This window comes from Amblyraja radiata, chromosome 1 (assembly GCF_010909765.2).
Source record: "Amblyraja radiata isolate CabotCenter1 chromosome 1, sAmbRad1.1.pri, whole genome shotgun sequence".
Taxonomy (NCBI): domain Eukaryota; kingdom Metazoa; phylum Chordata; class Chondrichthyes; order Rajiformes; family Rajidae; genus Amblyraja; species Amblyraja radiata.
This window is the reverse complement of record NC_045956.1, coordinates 188,335,131-188,353,084: the sequence shown is the minus strand read 5'-3', so window position 1 is coordinate 188,353,084 and position 17,954 is coordinate 188,335,131. Positions and strand designations below refer to the sequence as shown.

The 17,954-nt window shown below is 53.3% G+C and overlaps 2 protein-coding genes, 1 non-coding gene and 4 pseudogenes across 3 annotated transcripts; 1 reads left to right on the top strand and 6 right to left on the bottom strand.

Moving 5' to 3' along the window:
• Positions 1-1,562: 1,562 nt before the first annotated feature.
• LOC116983768 lies at positions 1,563-1,731 on the bottom strand. The gene has a single exon (XR_004414809.1). It is a non-coding gene; the product is annotated as a U1 spliceosomal RNA (small nuclear RNA).
• A 2,548-nt stretch (positions 1,732-4,279) lies between these two features.
• LOC116982712 (60S ribosomal protein L35-like) lies at positions 4,280-4,715 on the bottom strand. Its single transcript, XM_033036097.1, has one exon. It carries the CDS (start codon positions 4,685-4,687, stop codon positions 4,316-4,318), a length of 372 nt encoding a protein of 123 aa, XP_032891988.1. The 5' UTR covers positions 4,688-4,715; the 3' UTR covers positions 4,280-4,315.
• A 159-nt stretch (positions 4,716-4,874) lies between these two features.
• Positions 4,875-4,990, bottom strand: LOC116983342 (annotated as a pseudogene).
• A 2,846-nt stretch (positions 4,991-7,836) lies between these two features.
• On the bottom strand, positions 7,837-8,020 carry LOC116983786 (annotated as a pseudogene).
• Positions 8,021-12,297: 4,277 nt separating this feature from the next.
• LOC116983388 lies at positions 12,298-12,441 on the bottom strand (annotated as a pseudogene).
• Positions 12,442-13,419: 978 nt separating this feature from the next.
• Positions 13,420-13,555, bottom strand: LOC116983729 (annotated as a pseudogene).
• A 3,174-nt stretch (positions 13,556-16,729) lies between these two features.
• LOC116988403 (histone H2A-like) lies at positions 16,730-17,119 on the top strand. Its single transcript, XM_033045106.1, has one exon. It carries the CDS (start codon positions 16,730-16,732, stop codon positions 17,117-17,119), a length of 390 nt encoding a protein of 129 aa, XP_032900997.1.
• Positions 17,120-17,954: the final 835 nt, after the last annotated feature.

The window sequence follows — 17,954 nt, the reverse complement described above, 5'->3', positions numbered from 1 at the left end:
CCGTCTCCTCTCCACAGCAGCCGTCCCGCGTTGGTGAGTTCTGGCGATGAGGCATTTTGCCAGACATTCTGCTCCGGGAACCACGACACCGGATCCATCGAGTCCTTTCGCTGTAGTCCCTGCAGGACCTTCCCTGCTGACCACTCCCCAATGGACATGTGGTCAAAGGTGTTGGTCCGGAAGAACCTTTCCACAAACGACAGATGGTGCGGCAGTGTTCAGCTGACTGGAACATTGCGTGGCATCTGCGCCAGGCCCATCCTTCGCAACACCGGGGACAGGTAGAACCTCAGCAGGTAGTGACACTTGGTGCCCAAGTGCCTTGGCTCTACACTCCGCCTGATGCAGCCACACACGAAGGTGGCCATCAGGGTGAGGGCGATGTTGAGCACGCATTTACCCCGTTGTCTGCTGACTTGTACATTGTGGCCCGTCGCGCCCGGTCTATCCTCGACCCCCAGATGAACTGGAAGACGGTCTGGGTGATCCCTGTGGCGTAGGACGGAGAAACTGGCCACACTTGCGCCAAGTACAGCAGCCCCGAGAACACCACACACCTGTGGACCAAATTTCTTCCAATTATGGAGAGGAAGCATTGCCTCCACAGCTCCAGCTTCTTCCCCACCTTGGCTATCCGCTCCAGCCAATTCTTGTTACACGCCTCAGCCCCCCCGAACCGGATCCCCAGCACCTTCAAGAAGTCAGGCTTGATGGTGAAGGGGACGGAAGATCGATCGGGCCAGTTGCCAAAGAGCATGGCTTCGCTCTTCCTGCGGTTCACCCTGGCTCCCGTGGCCGACTCAAACTGGTTGCAGATACTAATCAGTCTGCGGACCGACCTTGGATCCGAGCAGAAGACGGTGACATCGTCCATGTACAGAGAGGTTTTGACTTGAATGCCCCCACTTCCTGGCAATGTCACTCCTATTATGCTCGCATCCTTCCTGATGGACTCGGCAAAAGGTTCAATACAGCAGACAAACAAGACAGGAGAGAGAGGGCAACCCTGCCTGACACCAGACCTTACAGGGAAACTGTCTGATTCCCACCGATTGATTTAGACTGCACTACGGATATTGGTGTAGAACAGTTTGATCCAATTTCGGATTCCCTCCCCATTTTGGAGAGAACGTCCCTCATGTACGTGTGCAATATCCTGTCAAAGGCCTTCTCCTGGTCCAAGCTGATTAGGCAGGCATCCACCCATCTGTCCTGCACGTAGGCGATGGTATCTCTCAGCAGCGCTAGGCTGTCTGAGATTTTCCTGCCAGGTACAGCACGGGTTTGGTCCGGGTGGATCACCTGTCCAAGAGCAGACTTGACCCGGTTGGCGATGGCGTTAGACAGGATCATGTGATCTACATTCAACAATGTTATGGATCTTTGCTTCTTGCACAGCTGCAGTTCGCCCGAATGGAATCGGAGTGTGCGGCACTGTAAGGCAGCAACTCTATGGGAACCAAAGATTATAGAGGAGCTCCTCTATATTCTTTGACGGCAACACCAGTAATCCTCGATCATATATGGGGTTTGTGTGCATTAACTCTATTTTTCATTTTTAAATCGGGAGAGCGCGAACGCAGTCCCCCACTGCCACAAATTTTGCAGTCGAGTATCCCGCATTTGGGGACATCACAGGCGTCAGCACACCCGAAGTGCAATGGGATAGCCTCGTCCTGGGAAAACTTTTTTTTTTTTTTTTTCAAAATAGACTATTCAATTGATAAATATACACAATTCATGAACCATTCGAACAAAAAATTCATCCGACATTTTCGTTTATAAGTTTTTAAATTCCACAAAAATGTCCCCCACCCATGCCACTCATGTGGCCCCCTGGCGTGGGATACCTTCCCTTAATTTAATTTGAGGGGCGTCTCCACCATACCGTGCCCCCCATGTCCAGCAGCGGAAGGACCCTAGACTGTGGCCCTCCCCCACCGAGCCTTGGCGTTGGCTGCACCAAGCTTCAGCGAGTCCCTTAGCACGTACTCCTGCAGTCTGCAGTGGGCCAGTCGGCAACATTCCCTGACGGACATCTCGCTCTGCTGGGTGGTTAGCAACGCTCGGGCAGACCAAACAGCGTCTTTCACCGAGTTGATGACCCTCCAGCAGCACTCGATGTCAGCCTCTGAATGTGTCCCTGGGAACAGTCCGTAAATCACAGAGTCCTCTGTGACGGAGCTGTTCGGGATAAATCGTTCAAGGGACCCTTGCATACTTCTCCAGACTCTTTTTGCAAATCCACACTCTGCAAAGAGGTGGGCAACCGTCTCCTCTCCATAGCAGCCGTCACGAGGGCAGCGTGCGCTGGTAGTGAGGTTCCGGCGGTGCAGGAAGGATCTAACTGGGAGGGCTCCCCTCATCCCCAGTCAAGCCAGGTCTTGGTGCTTGTTGGTCAGTTCTGGCGATGAGGCATTTTGCCAGACAAGCTGGGCAGTCTGCTCTGGGAACCACGCCACCGGACCCATCGAGTCCTTTCCCTGCAGTGCCTGCAGGACATTCCGTGCTGACCACTGCCCGATGGACTTGTGGTCAAAGGTGTTGGTCCGGAAGAACCTTTCCACAGACGACAGATGGGGCGGCAATGTCCAGCTGACTGGTACATTGCGTGGCATCTGCGCCAGGCCCATCCTTCGCAACACCGGGGACAGGTAGAACCTCAGCAGGTAGTGACACTTAGTGCCCACGTGCCTTGGCTCTACACTCCGCCTGATGCAGCCACACACAAAGGTGGCCATCAGGGTGAGGGCGACGTTGGGCATGCTTTTACCCCCGTTGTCTACCGACTTGTACATTGTGGCCCGTCGCACCCGGTCCATCCTCGACCCCCAGATGAACTGGAAGACGGCCCGGGTGATCCCTGTGGCATAGGAGGGAGGGACAGACCACACTTGTGCCAAGTACAGCAGCCCCGAGAGCACCTCACACCTGATGACCAAATTTTTACCGGTTATGGAGAGGGAGCGTTGCCTCCACAGCTCCGGCTTCTTCCCCACCTTGGCTATACACTCAAGCCAATTCTTGTTACTCGCCTCAGCCCCCCCGAACCAGATCCCCAGCACGTTCAAGAAGTCAGGCTTGATGGTGAAAGGGACGGAAGATCGGTGTGGCCAGTTGCCAAAGAGCATGGCCTCGCTCTTCCTGCAGTTCACCCTCGCTCCCGTGGCCGACTCAAACTGGTCGCAGACGCTGATCAATCTGCGGACCGAACTTGGATCCGAGCAGAAGACGGCGACATCGTCCATGTACAGGGAGGTTTTGACTTGAATGCCCCCACTGCCTGGCAATGTCACTCCTCTTATGCTCGCATCCTTCCTGATGGACTCGGCAAAAGGTTCAATACAGCAGACAAACAAGACAGGAGAGAGAGGGCAATCCTGCCTGACTCCAGACCTTACAGGGAAAGTGTCTGATTCCCACCCATTGATTTGGACTGCACTACGGATATTGATGTAGAGCAGTTTGATACAATTTCGGATTCCCTCCCCAAAACCCATTTTGGAGAGCACGTCCCTCATGTACGTGTGCGATATCCTGTCGAAGGCCTTCTCCTGGTCCAGGCTGACTAGGCAGGCATTCACCCGTCTGTCCTGCACGTAGGCGATGGTATCTCTCAGCAGTGCTAGGCTGTCTGAGATTTTCCTGCCAGGTACAGCACAGGTTTGGATCACCCGTCCCAGAGCAGACTTGACCCGGTTGGCGATGGCCTTAGACAGGATGTTGTAATCTACATTCAACAATGTTATGGGTCTCCAATTCTTTATATCATTCATCTCCCCCTTCTGCTTGTAGATTAGGGTGATGCTGCCCTTCCTCATGGAGTCTGACATGCTGCCGGCTAGAAGCATGTCGTTGTACACTTCCAGCAGGTCCGGGTCCACCCAGTCCCACATAGCCGAATACAACTCGGCCGGTAAGCCATCGCTTCCGGGAGTTTTACTCGAGTCAAAGGAGCGGATGGAGCCATTCAGCTCCTCTAGGGTCAGTGGTTGGTCCAGACTCTCCTGCTTGCTGTCCTCCAAGACCTCCGTGATAGAGGACAGGAAGTTCTGGGAGGCGGTGCTGTCTGTGGCCTTTCTGTCATACAATTCCGTGTAAAAGGATTTGCAGATCCTCAGCATGTCTGTCTGCGAGGATGCTACCGAGCCGTCCTCCTCCCTAAGGCTGTAGATTCAGAGGTAAAGAGCCGAACGTGCCGGTCCTTCACCTCTCTAAGTTCCTCCCTCACATCCACCTCCCTCGACTTGTCCTGGGAGAACCTTTTTTTTTTTTTTTCCTTTTCTTAAATTTAATGAGATCTGTGTGTGAACATTTAAGCTTTCACAGCGTATTTGCGCATGGGGTACAGACGCTCTTTCCTCTGCAGTTTCTTTGTCTTCAAACTCTCCTCGTTCTTATTTAGTCGCTGGCGCATGGCTCGGGTCCTCTTGGTCCGCAGATCCAACGGCTTGTACTTCTTGCCTTTGTAGAATTTTCTCAAGTTCTCCTTCTGTGTCTGATTAATGACGGTAAGGACTCTGGCAATGGACTTGCGCACGACACGGATCTTGGAAAGCTTTGACGCAGCTCCTCCTGTTACCTTGGCAACACGGAGCTGGTACAGTTCCACCTTGAGATCATCCAACTGCTTGAGGAGCTCCTCCTTCTTTTTGCCTCGCAGATCTCGTGCCTTGATCTTTGCCATGGTCCTGGGCCGAGCGGCAGAACAGGTCTCGTGAGAAGGGAACCCCCTTGCTGAGGTCCTTTACACTAATCCTCAGGGTATTGCGGATACCCTGTCCTCCCCCTCCAATTGCAGCTGCCATTGCTACGATTCTTCACCGCAATCTGAGCTCTTGTCCTTAATCGACCGCCAGGACTGTTCTAACAAGAACAGATAGCCCCTTTCACTGTTCTAATAAGAACAGATGTTCTCTTTTACCCCTGACGCTCGTCCTGATAAGAACAGATACTACACTTGATCTTAGCCAAAAGGCCGAGAAGCTTTACCTTCACTTGCCGCTTGCTCGTCCAAATCCCATGCAAGTCCTTCACGTCCACCCAGCTCCCTGTTCCTTCGACGTAGCGAGCAAGGAAGGTGAGGACATCCACTACGGGCACATGTGGGATGAACACGTGCACCGTGATCATCCTTTCCTTCTGGTTGGGGAGGGTGAAGAGCGGAATTATTATTTCAGCAATGACAGCGGAGCTTCATTCCCGTTCTCTCGGAAGTCTTCCATCAACGTTTGCCATCCCGTCGGATACTTGAAGGTAATATCAAATTGGTTACAGCCAAACGACAACCAAAATTCATTTTGTGAACACAAACTTTTTAAAAAGGCGAGGCAAACAATTGGGCAGCAGCCATCCAACAACCAATATTCATTTTGTGAACACAAACTTTTTTAAAAGGCGAGGCAAGCAATTGGGCAGCAGCCACCCAACAACCAACATTCATTTTGTGAACAAAAATTTTTTTAAAAGGCAAGGCAAACAATTGGGCAGCAGCCACCCGACAACCAAAATTCATTTTGTGAACACAAACTTGTTAAAAAGGCGAGGCAAACAATTGCCAACTGTTGCAACGATTTTAAAAGCCAAGGCGAGGCAAACAATTGGGCTGCAGCCACCTGACAATCAAAATTCATTTTGTGAACACAAACTTGTTAAATAGGCGAGGCAAACAATTGGGCAGCAGCCACCCGCCAACGAAAATTCATTTTGTGAAAACAAACTTTTTTAAAAGGCGAGGCAAACAATTGGGCAGCCACCACCCGACAATCAAAATTCATTTTGTGAACACAAACTTGTTAAAAAGGCGAGGCAAACAATTGGGCGGAAGCCACCTTACAGCCGCATCGAGGGGACTCACCGTGGAGTAGACATGCGTTCAGTGTTATTTGCAGCTCAGAGAGCCGTGACCCTCTCGCTTCCTGGGTCTGGCAGAGACTGAGTGAGGGATTGCACTTCCGGGTTTTATGGTCCCTCCCCCCTGCCGCCAGCGGTAGCAGCAGAGAGAATGGGAACATTAATATCTCTCTGATTTTTCATCGATGAGAAAAATCCTCCGGTCCCGGAAGGCGGAGGGTGGCTCTGAGTGAGGTGGCCAAAAATGACGGCCGTAGGTGGTGGCGTTTTCTCGGAATCGCAGCACAGTGGGCCAAAAGCGGTCAAGATCAGACTTTTAGTAATATAGATATCTACGGGGTTATAATATATAAATATAGGCAAATATATTTGCCTTTATGGCTTATGTACATCATGAGAACGGCTCATGTACATCATGAGTTGCTTTAAATCAAAGTTGCTTCTGATCCATGAGGATCTTTGAAATCTATTATCTCTATCTTGCCACTCACACACAGAAGCACACACACACACCGTTCCCCCACAACACTGATTAAACCAAAGATCATAGAATACATATGGTCCAGAGACCTTTCATTGCGCATTGTCGATCATTTTATAAGCAGTTTTCCTTTTTTTTTTAAAGCACCTTATTTATTATAAACAAAGATCATAATGGTCTAAGATAGACCAAGATAAATTCCTGCAAAATCCAATGGACTGACGTGGATTAAACTGCGAGAGGCATAACCAAAGATCTTAGAGCAGAGCAAGATGGGTTACTCTCGCGCAAACGTGTAGTACGCTCATGGGCGGATTCATGGGTGATTATAGGACCCATTTTAGCGACCAGTCCCCGCCATCTTGTTCCGCCATCTTGCTTCCGGCCAAAGATCGGATCTTTGTTTCCGCAGCGGTGAGAGGGAGTGTGGGGCCCGGGGCAGCGGGGAGAGGGAGTGCGCGGCCCGGGGAAGTGGGGAGAGGGAGTGAGCGGCGCGGGGAGAGGGAGTGAGCGGCCCGGGGCAGCGGGGAGAAGTGAGTGCGCGGCCCGGGACAGCAGGGAGAGGGGGTGCGCAGCCCGGGGAGAGGAAGTGTGCGGCCCGGGGAGAGGGGGTGCACGGCCCGGGGAGAGGGGGTGCGCGGTCCGGGGCAGCGGGGAGAGGGGCATAGGAGGGGGGGAGACATTGTAATGTGGGGGCAGGCGAAGGAGTGCCGGGGGGGGGGGGGGGGGAAGTGTTTAGGGGTGGGATAAGGCCTAGTGTGTGTGAAGTTGCCGGGAGGTTTACAATGTTTCTTATTTAATGTCCATTGTCTAGTCTGAAATAAAGTTCATCATTGGATCAGAAGAAACATAATTTTGTGTGTTATATGATTATATACATTTATATCACATTCATGTATGTGTGTTTATAAACATTTTATTCTTTAACAAGAATTAACAGAATTATGAACTAACAGAGTTATGAATCTAACCCTATATCACACACAAAAACTTCCCCCGCAATGTCAATTACCCTGCGAGTCGGGTCGGGTCGGTTCTGGTTACTACAAAATCAACTCAAACACTGCTTGTGAGCCATTTAAAAAGAAATGATTTAAAAAACATTAAAAAAGACAATTACCAGAGTCAAATTTTATTCTTGACAAGAAGTATGAACTGACAGAATTATGAATCTAACCCTATATCACACACACAAACTGTTGCCCTGCAACATTGATTACACTGCGAGTCGGGTCGGGTCAGGTAGGCTCCGGTTACTAAAATGGGCGGGGAAAAATGCCCAGGATCCCCTCCGTAGCATACTACACGTCAGCCAATTGTATTTCGCAGAAGTGGCCTATCTTGCTCTGGTCTAAGATCTTTGGGCATAACGGAGTCTTATTCCTAAAGTGGCGGAAGTACCATTACGTGCCACACGTCAGTCCATTGGATTTCGTAGGAGTGGCCTATCTTGCTCCTCTAGTACCTTTGGTGCACAGTAACTCTATTTTTCATTTGTAAATCAGGGGAGAGCGCGAATGCAGTCCCCCACTACCACAAATTTTGCAGTCGAGTATCCCGCATTTGGGGACATCGCAGGCGTCAGCACACCCGAAGTGCAATGGGATAGCCTCGTCCTGGGAGAACCTTTTTTTTTTTTTTTTTTTTTTTAAATTTCAAAATATACTTTATTCAATTGGTTAATATATACAATTCCTGAACCATTCAAACAAAATTCATCCGAGATTTTCGGAGACTATACAATTTTTTTACATTTGTCAAATTTCACCAAACAGTCCCCCACCAGTGCCACTCTGTGGCCCCTGTCCAAGTAATAAATATATACAATGTGTACACAGTGCGAAAATTTCCATCTGACATTTCAAGTTCCACAAAAAATGTCCCCCACCCGTGCCACTCATGTGGCCCCCTGGCGTGGGATACCTTCCCTTAATTTAATTTGAGGGGCGTCTCCACCATACCGTGCCCCCCATGTCCAGCAGCGGAAGGACACTAGACTGTAGCCCTCCCCCACCGAGCCTTGGCGTTGGCTGCACCAAGCTTCAGCGAGTCCCTTAGCACGTACTCCTGCAGTCTGCAGTGGGCCAGTCGGCAACATTCCCTGACGGACATCTCGCTCTGCTGGGTGGTGAGCAACGCTCGGGCAGACCAAAGAGCATCTTTCACCGAGTTGATGACCCTCCAGCAGCACTCGATGTCAGTCTCTGAATGTGTCCCTGGGAACAGTCCGTAAATCACAGAGTCCTCTGTGACGGAGCTGTTCGGGATAAATCGTTCCAGGGACCCTTTCATACCTCTCGAGACTCGTTTTGCAAATCCACACTCTGCAAAGAGGTGGGCAACCGTCTCCTCTCCATAGCAACCGTCCCAGGGGCAGCGTGCGCTGGTAGTGAGGTTCCGACGGTGCAGGAAGGATCTAACTGAGAGGGCTCCCCTCACCGCCAGCCAAGCCAGGTCTTGGTGCTTGTTGGTCAGTTCTGGCGATGAGGCATTTTGCCAGACAAGCTGGGCAGTCTGCTCTGGGAACCACGCCACCGGATCCATCGAGTCCTTTCCCTGCAGTGCCTGCAGGACATTTCGTGCTGACCACTGCCCGATGGACTTGTGGTCAAAGGTGTTGGTCCGGAAGAACCTTTCAACAGACGACAGATGGGGCGGCAATGTCCAGCTGACTGGTACATTGCGTGGCATCTGCGCCAGGCCCATCCTTCGCAACACCGGGGACAGGTAGAACCTCAGCAGGTAGTGACACTTAGTGCCCACGTGCCTTGGCTCTACACTCCGCCTGATGCAGCCACACACAAAGGTGGCCAGCAGGGTGAGGGCGACGTTGGGCATGCTTTTACCCCCGTTGTCTACCGACTTGTACATTGTGGCCCGTCGCACCCGGTCCATCCTCGACCCCCAGATGAACTGGAAGACGGCCCGGGTGATCCCCGTGGCGTAGGAGGGAGGGACAGGCCACACTTGTGCCAAGTACAGCAGACCCGAGAGCACCTCACACCTGATGACCAAATTTTTCCCGGTTATGGAGAGGGAGCGTTGCCTCCACAGCTCCAGCTTCCTCCCCACCTTGGCTATCCGCTCCAGCCAATTTTTGTTACTCGACTCAGCCCCCCCGAACCAGATCCCCAGCACCTTCAAGAAGTCAGGCTTGATGGTGAAGGGGATGGAAGATCGGTGTGGCCAGTTGCCAAAGAGCATGGCCTATCTCTTCCTGCGGTTCACCCTGGCTCCCGTGGCCGACTCAAACTGGTCACAGATGCTAATCAATCTGCGGACCGACCTTGGATCCGAGCAGAAGATGGCGACATCGTCCATGTACAGGGAGGTCTTGACCTGAATGCCCCCACTGCCTGGCAATGTCACTCCTCTTATGCTCGCATCCTTCCTGATGGACTCGGCAAAAGGTTCAATACAGCAGACAAACAAGACAGGAGAGAGAGGGCAACCCTGAAGGCGTCGTGCAGCTTTGCGTCTTTTACCGTTTCCATCAGGAACTTGGACGTGCTGTCCAGTCTGTTGTCGGCACTGCCGGATCGTCCAGCCGCATCAATGATGCAGTTGAAGTCACCGGCCAGAACGAGCTGCCGGGATGTGGCCAACAGCACTGGGAGCTGCTGGAGAACGGCCTGCCGCTCACTCCGCACGGGTGGGGCATACACATTAATCAGCCGGAGCGGAGAACCACGGTACATAATATCCACCACGAGGAGACGCCCCGCAACCACCTCCCTGACCTCAGTGATGGCGAAGTTCCCTCCCCGCAGCAAGATCACCAGGTCGGAAGCACGACAATCATTTCCCCCCGACCACACCGACAGTCCGTGGGGCCACTATCGCGACCACCTCCGATAGCAGCGGATATGTGGCAACCCGCACTCCTGTAGAAAAGTCACATCTGCCTTGACCTTGGCCAGGTACTGTAAGGCATTTACACATCGCGCAGTGCTCTTCACACTGCACACGTTTAAAGATGCCAGTTTGAGCTCCATTGTCCTTTAGAGTCACTGGCCATTTTCCTGTTCCCTCATGCCCACCGCTTCGGTGAATTGCCTCACCTTTCCTGGGCTCAGGTACCCGGCCTCCTCAACGGGTTGGGTTTCCCGTGTCGTAACCCGAGGTGTCGTTTGGGGGGGGGGCTGCTCATTTTACCCCCTTCTGGGTGCGCCGCTTCCCCCGTCTCTCGTGGCTGGGGCACGGTGACAGGCTTACTGCTCCCGGAAACTCGGAGCTGAGGCCCATTGGCCGCTGCACTGCTCCCGGTTGCCCGGAGCTGGGGCCCATCGGCCACTACGATACTCCCGGTTGCCCGGAGCTGGGGCCCATCGGCCGCTACGATGCTCCCGGTTGCCCGGAGCTGGGGCCCATCGGCCGCTACAATGCTCCCGGTTGCCCTGAGCTGGGGCCCAACTGCCACTGCACTGCTGTCGATGCCCTGGGGCCCAATGCCACTGCACTGCTCCCGATGCACTGGGGCTGGAGCCCCTCAACCGCTGTACTGCTCCCGATGCCCTGGGGCTGGAGCCCCTCGACCGCTGCACTGCTCCCGATACCCTGGGGCTGGAGCCCCTCGACCGCTGCTCTGCTCCCGATGCCCTGGGGCTGGAGCCCCTCGACCGCTGCACTGCTCCCGATGTCCTGGGGCCAGAGCCCCTCGATCGCTGCTCTGCTCCCGATGTCCTGGGGCTGGAGCCCCTCGACCGCTGTTCTGCTCCCGATGTCCTGGGGCTGGAGCCCCTCGACCGCTGCTCTGCTCTCGGTCTCCTGGTGCAGGTGTACAATCGGCCTGGAGCTTCTCCTTTCCTCCCCGGTTTTCTTCTTGTGGGGTTTCCCGTTCGCCTCATCCTCCGACGAGGAAAGGTTGCTGCCTACTGTCAGGGAGATAGACCGTTTTTTGGGGGGTTTTTGGGGCTTGCCATCCCCTTCTGGCCTCTGCTCCGTGTGCTGACCCTTCTGGTGTTTTTTATACTTCACCATCGTCCAAATCTGCTCTCCCCCTTCCTCCATCGACTCTCCCTCCTGGGCTTGGTGCTGGAGTTCTCCTGGCACTTGGGGGCTCGAAGTGGTTGAGGTGATTGGGCTGTCCTCATCCCTGTTTCCCCTTTCTGCTGGGGACTTGGCAGTGGTAGTGGGTGTCTCACCTACCCTGGGGGTGCTGGAAGCCGCCCCTCTTGTTGCCTGTGCGTATGTACAGGCTCTTTTTGGGCAGGCCCTGTAAATGTGGCCTCCCTCCCCGCACAGGTTGCAGTTCTTGCTGGCCTGACAGTCTTTTGTCTCGTGGCCCTCCATTTTGCAGTTTTTGCAGACCACTGCATTGCATTGGGCCACCACATGCCCAGGCTTGTTACATCTTCTGCATACTCTGGGCTGCCCCACATAACTTAAATAGCCTCGGTTTCCTCCAATTGCGAACACCGAGGGAGGGTGGAGGAGAGCTCCTTCCTTGTCCACCCTCAGCTTTACCTTGACCTGCCGCTTGCTCGTCCAAATCCCATGCAGATCCTTCACGTCCACGCTGTTCCCTGCTCCGTCGACGTAGCGAGCAAGGAAGGTGAGGACATCCACTACGGGCACATGTGGGTTGAACATATGCACCGTGATCGTCCTTTCTTTTTGGTTTGGGAGGGTGAAGAGTGGCTGCACCTTCAGCAACGACAGCGGAGCTTCATTCCCCTTCTCCTGGAAATCCTTTATCAGCTTTTGCCATCCTGTCGGAAGCACAAATGTAACGTCGAAGTAACCGTTACCCGGGAAGTCCTGGAGGCAGTAGATATCCCTGGGCTCGAACTTGCAGGTCTCCAGCAAGACCTTCTTTACAAAAGTATCTCGACTGAAGGGCATCCCCTCGCTGAGATCCTTGACACTAATCCTGCGAGTATTGCGGATACCCTGTCCTCTAGCTCCCATTGCAGCTGCCATTGCTACGATTTTTTTAAATCGCAATCTGCAGCTCTTGTCCTTAATGGACGGCCAGGACTGTTCTAACAAGAACAGATAGCCCCTTTCCCTGTTCTAACAAGAACAGACGCTCTCTTTTAACACTCTTTTACCACTGATAAGAACAGATACTACACTTGATCTTAGCCAAAAGGCCGAGAAGCCGAGAAGTGGCAGGAGTACCATTACGTGCCACACATCAGTCCATCTGCTTCAAGCTTGTTAGCTAGAAGATGGCGGCGCTGCCTTAGCAGCTGCGGCTCGCCTGCAGTCCGTCTTTTTTTCTTTTCTTTTTTGTGTTGTTCTTTTGTCCTGTTTGAGTTCATTTTTGGTTTATTGTGTATGTGTGTGGGTGGGGGGGAGTAAACATGGTTTTGGTCTCTTATTTCGGGGGATGCGACTTCTCTTGTCGTATCCCCCGTCTCCGTGTCCGCCTGCGCCGAGACCTAATAGTGGAGCTGGCGGCCTCGGAGCTGCGGCAGTGGCGACCCGACCCCGGAGCGGGCAGTGGCAGTGGCGACCCGAACTCGGCGCAGGCAGCGGCTGCGGCAGCAGCCACCAGAACTCGGAGCGGGCAGCGGCAGCGGCAGCAGCGATCCGACTTCGGAGGACCGGCCGCGGGTCCGGTGGACGACATCGTCGGGTGCTCGCAGGTTGGTGACCTGTTCTGCGGAGCTCCCGCGACAACAGCTGTGTCCTCTGGACTGGAGGGCCGCAGCTTCGGCAGCTTCGACCACCCCGGGCCGCGGAGCTGAACTGGCCCGTTCGCGGAGCTTGGATTCAGCCGCGGGACTGACATTCCTTACCATCGCCCGGCGGGGTCACAACATCGGAAGCCTGGATCGCCTTGGCGCAGAGGGAGAATGAGAAGGATAGAGACAAAAACTTAAGACTGTTGCCTTCCATCACAGTGAGGAGTATTCAACTCACTGTGGTGGATGTTAATTTGTGTTTTTTGTGTGTGTTTTTACCATTTTTTACTATATGTAGGACTGCAAGGCAACAAAATTTCGTTCAGACCGCAAGGTCTGAATGACAATAAAGGCTACTTTACTTTACTTTACTTTATTGGATTTCGTAGGAGTGGTCTATCTTGCTCCTCTAGTATCTTTGGTGCACAGTAACTCTATTTTTCATTTGTAAATCAGGGGAGAGCGCGAACGCAGTCCCCCACTACCACAAATTTTGCAGTCGAGTATCCCGCATTTGGGCACATCGCAGGCGTCAGCACACCCGAAGTGCAATGGGATAGCCTCGTCCTGGGAGAACCACCTTGGGTTTTTTTGTTTTTTTTTTAATTTCAAAATATACTTTATTCAATTGGTAAATATATACAATTTCTGAACCATTCAAACAAAATTCATCCGACATTTTCGGAGACTATACAAACTTTTTCCAGCACAATTTTTTTACATTTGTCAAATTTCACCAAACAGTCCCCCACCAGTGCCACTCTGTGGCCCCTGTTCAAGTAATAAATATATACAATGTGTACACAGTGCGAAAATTTCCATCTGTCATTTCAAGTTCCACAAAAAATGTCCCCCACCCGTGCCACTCATGTGGCCCTCTGGTGTGGGATACCTTCCCTTAATTTAATTTAATTTGAGGGGCATCTCCACCATACTGTGCCCCCCATGTCCAGCAGCGGAAGGACCCTAGACTGTGGCCCTCCCCCACCGAGCCTTGGCGTTGGCTGCACCAAGCTTCAGCGAGTCCCTTAGCACGTACTCCTGCAGTCTGCAGTGGGCCAGTCGGCAACATTCCCTGACGGACATCTCGCTCTGCTGGGTGGTGAGCAACGCTCGGGCAGACCAAAGAGCGTCTTTCACCGAGTTGATGACCCTCCAGCAGCACTCGGTGTCAGTCTCTGAATGTGTCCCTGGGAACAGTCCGTAAATCACAGAGTCCTCTGTGACGGAGCTGTTCGGGATAAATCGTTCCAGGGACCCTTTCATACCTCTCCAGACTCGTTTTGCAAATCCACACTCTGCAAAGAGGTGGGCAACCGTCTCCTCTCCATAGCAACCGTCCCGGGGGCAGCGTGCGCTGGTAGTGAGGTTCCGACGGTGCAGGAAGGATCTAACTGAGAGGGCTCCCCTCACCGCCAGCCAAGCCAGGTCTTGGTGCTTGTTGGTCAGTTCTGGCGATGAGGCATTTTGCCAGACAAGCTGGGCAGTCTGCTCTGGGAACCACGCCACCGGATCCATCGAGTCCTTTCCCTGCAGTGCCTGCAGGACATTCCGTGCTGACCACTGCCCGATGGACTTGTGGTCAAAGGTGTTGGTCCGGAAGAACCTGTCAACAGACGTCAGATGGGGCGGCAATGTCCAGCTGACTGGTACATTGCGTGGCATCTGCGCCAGGCCCATCCTTCGCAACACCGGGGACAGGTAGAACCTCAGCAGGTAGTGGCACTTAGTGCCCACGTGCCTTGGCTCTACACTCCGCCTGATGCAGCCACACACAAAGGTGGCCATCAGGATGAGGGCGACGTTGGGCACGCTTTTACCCCCGTTGTCTGCCGACTTGTACATGGTGACCCGTCGTACCCGGTCCATCCTCGACCCCCAGATGAACTGGAAGACGGCCCGGGTGATCCCCGTGGCGTAGGAGGGAGGGACAGGCCACACTTGTGCCAAGTACAGCAGACCCGAGAGCACCTCACACCTGATGACCAAATTTTTCCCGGTTATGGAGAGGGAGCGTTGCTTCCACAGCTCCAGCTTCCTCCCCACCTTGGCTATCCGCTCCAGCCAATTTTTGTTACTCGACTCAGCCCCCCCGAACCAGATCCCCAGCACCTTCAAGAAGTCAGGCTTGATGGTGAAGGGGATGGAAGATCGGTCGGGCCAGTTGCCAAAGAGCATGGCCTCGCTCTTCCTGCGGTTCACCCTGGCTCCCGTGGCCGACTCAAACTGGTCACAGATGCTGATCAATCTGCGGACCGACCTTGGATCCGAGCAGAAGACTGGCGACATCGTCCATGTACAGGGAGGTCTTGACCTGAATGCCCCCACTGCCTGGCAATGTCACTCCTCTTATGCTCGCATCCTTCCTGATGGACTCGGCAAAAGGTTCAATACAGCAGACAAACAAGACAGGAGAGAGAGGGCAACCCTGCCTGACTCCAGACCTTACAGGGAAACTGTCTGATTCCCACCCATTGATTTGGACTGCACTACGGATGTTGGTGTAGAGCAGTTTGATCCAATTTCGGATTCCCTCCCCAAAACCCATTTTGGAGAGCACGTCCCTCATGTACGTGTGCGATATCCTGTCGAAGGCCTTCTCCTGGTCCAAGCTGACTAGGCAGGCATCCACCCGTCTGTCCTGCACGTAGGCGATGGTATCTCTCAGCAGCGCTAGGCTGTCTGAGATTTTCCTGCCAGGTACAGCACAGGTTTGGTCCGGGTGGATCACCCGTCCCAGAGCAGACTTGACCCGGTTGGCGATGGCCTTAGACAGGATCTTGTAGTCTACATTCAACAATGTTATGGGTCTCCAATTCTTTATATCTTTCATCTCCCCCTTCTGCTTGTAGATTAGGGTGATGCTGCCCTTCCTCATGGAGTCTGACATGCTGCCGGCTAGAAGCATGTCGTTGTACACTTCCAGCAGGTCCGGGCCCACCCAGTCCCACAGAGCCGAATACAACTCGGCCGGTAAGCCATCGCTTCCGGGAGTTTTACTCGAGTCAAAGGAGCGGATGGAGCCAGTCAGCTCCTCTAGGGTCAGTGGTTGGTCCAGACTCTCCTGCTTGCTGTCCTCCAAGACCTCCGTGATAGAGGACAGGAAGTTCTGGGAGGCGGTGCTGTCTGTGGCCTATTGGTCATACAATGCCGAGTAAAAGGATTTGCAGACCCTCATCATGTCTGTCTGCGAGGATGCTACCGAGCCGTCCTCCTCCCTAAGGCTGTTGATCACAGAGCTCCCCCTGTGAACCTTATGGAAGAAGAAACGTGAGCACGTCTCATCCTGCTCCACATGGCGGACCCTGGATCGGAAGATGATCTTGGAGGATTCAGAGGTAAAGAGCCGAGCTTGCCGGTCCTTCACCTCTCTAAGTTCCACCCTCACATCCACCCCCCTCGACTGCAGAAGGAGCAGTTGTTGCAATTCTGTCTGGAGTTGGCACAATTCCCTCTGACTCTGTCTTGCTCTCTGAACCCCTTTGGCTATGAAGAACCTCTTAATGTTCTCCTTGGTTGCTTCCCACCAGAGTGTCGGGGAGTCAAAGAGGGGCCTCACCGTTCTCCAACGTGCGTAGTCCCTCTTTAGCTCCTCCACGTTCTCCGGGGTCAACAGCTTCACATTTAACTTCCACGTCCCTCTGCCTGCCTTCCGGTCCTCCTGTAGGTGACAGGAAGCCTGAAGGAGGCAGTGGTCAGAGAAGAACACCGGCGTGAGGTCGGTGTGTCTCACCGTGACGGCCTTCTGTGGAGTAGAGCGAAGATGTCAGGAAGAGGTAAAACTGGTGGGAAAGTTCGCGCCAAAACAAAGACCCGTTCTTCCCGAGCTGGTTTGCAATTCCCTGTTGGACGAATCCATCGATTGTTACGAAAAGGTCACTATGCTGAGCGCATTGGTGCTGGCGCTCCGGTTTATTTAGCGGCGGTGCTCGAGTACCTGACAGCGGAGATTTTAGAACTGGCGGGAAACGCAGCCCGCGACAACAAGAAGACCAGGATCATCCCCCGCCACCTGCAACTCGCCATCCGCAACGATGAGGAGCTCAACAAGCTGTTGGGTGGGGTCACCATTGCCCAGGGTGGGGTTTTGCCCAACATCCAGGCTGTACTGCTGCCCAAGAAAACCGGCCATCAGAGCAAAGTTTATGTCTAAATGACATCAACATAATCCAAAAAAACCAAGCTGGAGCCGAGTCCATCAGGAAGGATGCGAGCATATGCTGGTTTAAACCGAAGATAGACACAAAATGCTGGAGTAACTCAGCAGGTCAGGCAGCATCTCTGGTGAAATGGAATAGGTGGCATTTCGGGTCGAGACCCTTCATCCAACTGAGAGTCGGGAAAGGGGAAACTAGAGGTATGGGAAGGTGCAGAATCGAGCAGAGCCTGCATCGATGACTCCGGAAATGTGGAGCCCCTGATGGACTGGGGACGCGGTGATAACGAAGGAATACAAATGGTGATATTAGCAAGAGGGTTAGGGTGGAGACGGAGAGAGAGGGGATGCAAGTTTACTTTAAGTTAGAGAAATCAATGTTCATACTATTAGGTTGTAAGTTGTCCTAGCAAAATATGAGGTGCTGTTCCTCCAATTTGTAGAGCATCATCCGAGATGTCTTCGGCTTTAGGGAACGGGGGTTCACCTCTTCTATCCTAGAGGGTGTTGCATGTGTCTCCTCGGTATCCCGAAGCTCCGCTCCTGCTCCCACTCCACCACCCCCCCCCCCCACTCGCAACATGGACTGCAGATGCTGGTTTATACCAAAGATAGACACAAAGTGCTGGAGTAACACCGTGGGTCAGACAACATGGACTGCAGATGCTGGTTTATACCAAAGAGAGAAGCAGAGTGCTGGAGTAACACCGTGGGTCAGGCGGCTTCTCCAAAGAAAAAGGATGGGTGGCTTTTCGGGTCGGGGTCTTTATTCAAACTGAAAGGTGGGGGTGGGGGAGGGGGGTGTGAAGTACTGGAGGTGAGAAAAGACCAG

Excerpts from the sequence above, each read along its gene's own strand:
- LOC116982712 (XM_033036097.1), bottom strand. The coding sequence starts at position 4,687 with ATGGCAAAGATCAAGGCACGAGATCTGCGAGGCAAAAAGAAGGAGGAG.
- LOC116988403 (XM_033045106.1), top strand. The coding sequence starts at position 16,730 with ATGTCAGGAAGAGGTAAAACTGGTGGGAAAGTTCGCGCCAAAACAAAG.